The following is a 4206-nucleotide window of genomic DNA, read 5'->3' as shown; positions in this document are numbered from 1 at the left end:
TGAAATAAGAGATAGTTTTTTCGTTTTTTTCATATCATTTTATCAAAAAAAAAAAATAGTTAGTTTGGAAAGCATTACCCATTAGAAAATATCTTCCACACCTCTAAAATATGTCTCCCACCTTTGCCTTTTATTTATTTTACAGTATTTGACTCCGAAATCTAATTTTTCAAATTATTAAATTAGATTTTTCAAATTAAATTTTTCTCTTTGTACCACCATACAATTTGAATCTGCTTAAGTTGTTTGATCAAACTTTGAACAACTATAATCAATAATCTTTCTTCGGTTTTCTACTGGTTGTAGTAGTCACAATTTGATCACCATACATCTAAATTGAATTTATTTATTTTTTTACAATTTTCATCTCAAAAAATTAATTTGATAATAACTTTAAATTCATATAAAATTAACCAGGCTAATATTCAAGACATGTTCCTTTGGTTTATTGAGCTTGTCAATTGCTGAGAAATAAAAAAAACTAATATCATCAATCATATTTTATTATATATTTCACGTGAAAAAGTTAAAAAAAAAAAAAACAAACACCTATTTAAGAATAGAGTAGTGTTAAATAATATATCTACGAACAGAAAGGTTACATTATTCTTTCTTTTTTTTTTAAAAAAAAAAAAAAGAAGATTGATAGGAATAAGAAAGAGTAAAAATGGAGGTCAAGTTAAACTTTAAAACTATGTGAGAAAATTATGAAAAAACTATATATACAAGCAAACTATGTGTACACAAATCAAGTATCTGAGATATATATACAACTAATAAGCAACCAATTAATTATACGAACAAAAAGAAACTACATATACACATATATAACACATACATGTACATTTACTAGTAAAATCAGAGCCTAACAATGGTACTGATTTTAATGGTAAATGTGCTTATCAAAACCAAAATAAAATCCAAATTTTGGTTTTAATTAACTATGGTATATAATTTTTTTTTAAGTGTAAGATTTATTAGTGGAATAGGTAGTGGACATGTCTGATAAGTAGTCCCATGGCAGAGTAGTATTAGGCTTAATATTATTATTCCAAGCAGCATCATCATCATTTGGAGGCAAATTGAATGGGAAGCCAGCAATTGTTGTAATTACACCTGAATCATCATCATCTGAGGTTGCCATGATGTTTGGTTGCATCATCATAATTGAAGAAGATGAGAACCCACTACTATTATTATTGTAATGATGATGATTTGGATCTTCATGAAGGCCTATGTTGGAAGAAATAACAATGGAGCTACTAGTAGTAGTAGCATCAATTTCTTTTGTGGGTTCAAGGGTAGAATTGGAATTGTAGAAGATGAAGTTGTTGTTGGAGTTTGGAATAATAGGGTGTTGGTGTTGTTGATGTGTGAGTATATCATCAAATAATTGATTATGATGATTCCAATTATAAGGATGATGAGATAATGAGGCTTTTTGTGCCATGGACATTGTGTTTGTTTTCTTGAATATCCTACATATTGCCCATGAATCCTGAAATTCCAACCAACCAAATTTCATTAATTAATTTTCTGTAATTCACTTCCATTGTATAAATATACTTTTAACAATTTCTCATTCTTAGATTAAGGGCAAAATATACTTTTTATTTTTAAAATTTTTTTAATATATATTTAACTTATTTTAATTTTATTTTTATTATTTTAAATATATTTTAATTATACATTTAAAAATTAATATGGCTTATAAAGATACTTTTTTTTTTTTAACCAAAGATAGGAGACTCGAACCCACAACCTTTTAATTGAATATGGGGAGACTATGTCATTTGAGCTATAACATCATGTGTTATCTATACATAGAAGTATAATTAAAATATATTGAAATATTAAGAAGTAAAATAAAAACTATACATTAAAGATAAAATTAAAATAAAATATAAATATTAAAAAAATATATTTTATATTACGTACTATTTAACGATGCGTAATAATATCTTTTTAACAGTGTCAAAATAAAATATGTAGGAGATATTAATTTGTAGGTAAAAGTTCAAAAACCAAAACAAATATTTTTAAAATTCAAAACCAAATTAATCAAATATATAAAAGCTAACAGACCAAATTATTATATCCTATATAAAACCCTTGGAAATAAATAAATAAAAAAATAAACTTACAGAAGCAGGGGTAGTTTTGTCAGAGCATTTCTTGGCTGAATCAGAAGAAAGAGAAGGGAGCCTAAACTCATGCATCATCCAATCAGTTTTGAAACCCTTAGCAGCTCTGCCTCTGTAGAAAACAAGTGATTTCTTCAAACCAATAATGGATTGGGCCTCAGATGAGTAAATGGGCCTGTCCGTTCCAGTGGCCTTCCAAAACCCACATCTTGTCACTCTGTTGGGCCTTGCACTGTTTCTGTATTTCCTGTCTCTTGGACAGTAGAAATACCATTCTTTCTCTCCATTACTTGCCACCTCTTTTTTTAATAAAAAAATATTTAAATAAATTAAATAAAATTTGAAAAGAATCAAGGAATTTTTTTATTCAATTATGTTTAGAGATATTAATTTTTTTAAAATTTATATTTATTTTGAAGAGAATGTAAGAGGGAAAAAAAAAACTTGTTTGAGAATTTCAGCATAACTCAAAAAGAAAATATCACAAACAGAAAATAGATTAACTATTTTTTCATCTTTAGAAAAAGATGGTGCAGTTTTGATTTTTGAGAACTCATTATTGATTATTAGGAAGCAAGTATAAAAATGGGTTTGATTTTTATTAAGGAACATATAGATATTAGAGGAATAATTTTATGTTTGTATTTTAATAGTCTATTTGTAATTTTTTTTTTATCTTTTATTCTTTACATCCTTGATTAAATGAATATATGTGAAAAAAGATGTGCCAAGAAGTGGTGACAATAATAACAGATAAAAGAGATTAACAAAAAAACTCAACAAGAAAAGATATTAGTTCTTACTTGGAAGGTCCCATGGCTCATACTTATAGATATCAACTTGCTTGATCAATTCAATAGGGAGAGATTTTTGCTGAATTTTTCTTTTTAGATAAAAACCAACAATCTCTTCATCTGTTGGGTGAAATCTGAAACCTGGCATCATCTCATCTTCAATCTTATTCTCCATCTCAATATTTCTTTCCCCCATCTCCAATTTCAACTTCTCACTATACCAAATTCGACAGATAGCGACAGTTTTTTAGCGTCGGTTTCAAAAAAAACTCTTGTATCTCTCACAATCAAATCCGAAGATATATAAGAGAAGACTTCTTGATAAATTTGTAGAATAATGAGAAGAAAAGCATATTAAGTATATATATAATTAAACTATGTAAGATTTAATTGCTAGATTACTACCATCTTTCTATAGATGAATATTAAAAACTGTGGTTTGCAACAATTTTTGGAAAAACCAAACAAAACCAATTATCAATGTGATGTTTGTTTTCTCTAATAATACTACAAAAAGATAGAATAAATTGATGAAACAGTATACCTCAAAAAAAAGATGTTGAGAAGTTTCAAGTTGTTGCACTTACAATAAATTTGTTTAGTCCAAGGAAATTTATGTGCCTCCCAAGAATGTTTATATATGCTTCCTAAGCTTCTGCCTCCCTTTCATTAAGGATATATTTATATTTCTCTAATTGAGATTACAAAAATTCCTTAGTGAATAGGAATTATGTCACTTAAATGAAGGACAAGTGAAAATAAAATAAAATAAAATAAAAACATACCCTTTAATGGATGTGTCTCAATTCCACCATTTGAGACCAGTATTAATATATAATGATTTTGGGAAAGACCAAAATAAGGATCACATAAGAGACTATAGAATCAATAGCTTTCAATACTGTTTTGTTTGTTTTCCTTTTTTTTCTTCAAATTTATTATTTTTTTGAAAAAAGAAAAGAAAAGGAGATTATTCCATTTTTCACACTTGCTGATGCTCATAAACTTCTCCCTTTCAATTTCAACATACAAAGACAAGGGGAAAATGACAAAGCAAGCTTCTTTGAATGTAGTAACAATTATTTCATTTTCTCTACTAATAAAATAAGGCAATTCTATTTTTATTTTAAAATTGTTCTTTGTAAGTTGTTGGCTGGACCTAGTTCTTAATATAATAATCTTAATATCTAATGTTATATTCAGTATGATTGATTGTTTTCTATATACCTAATTCTTCTATGGCCGATTTTGGAAAAAATTATCATTTT

At 26.8% G+C, this 4206-nt stretch overlaps 1 protein-coding gene across 2 annotated transcripts; it reads right to left on the bottom strand.

Annotated features, from left to right (window-relative positions):
• Positions 1 to 697: 697 nt before the first annotated feature.
• LOC112782313 (protein FEZ) lies at positions 698 to 3854 on the bottom strand. Of its 2 annotated transcripts, XM_072229554.1 has the most exons (5): positions 3724 to 3854; positions 3526 to 3629; positions 2948 to 3153; positions 2145 to 2443; positions 698 to 1498 (listed from the first exon to the last, which is right to left on the bottom strand). In XM_072229554.1, the coding sequence occupies exons 3-5, from the start codon at positions 3132 to 3134 to the stop codon at positions 962 to 964; spliced, it is 1023 nt and encodes a 340-aa protein (XP_072085655.1). In that variant the 5' UTR covers positions 3135 to 3153; positions 3526 to 3629; positions 3724 to 3854; the 3' UTR covers positions 698 to 961. The 2 variants fall into 2 exon arrangements, with proteins under 2 accessions (XP_072085655.1, XP_029152283.1); XM_029296450.2 differs by having other exon boundaries at positions 3483 to 3751.
• Between the last annotated feature and the right edge of the window lie 352 nt (positions 3855 to 4206).

Source organism: Arachis hypogaea, chromosome 20 (genome assembly GCF_003086295.3).
Source record: "Arachis hypogaea cultivar Tifrunner chromosome 20, arahy.Tifrunner.gnm2.J5K5, whole genome shotgun sequence".
NCBI classification, from domain to species: domain Eukaryota; kingdom Viridiplantae; phylum Streptophyta; class Magnoliopsida; order Fabales; family Fabaceae; genus Arachis; species Arachis hypogaea.
The sequence above is the reverse complement of the archived record's forward strand: the minus strand, read 5'-3'. Positions and strand labels throughout refer to the sequence as shown.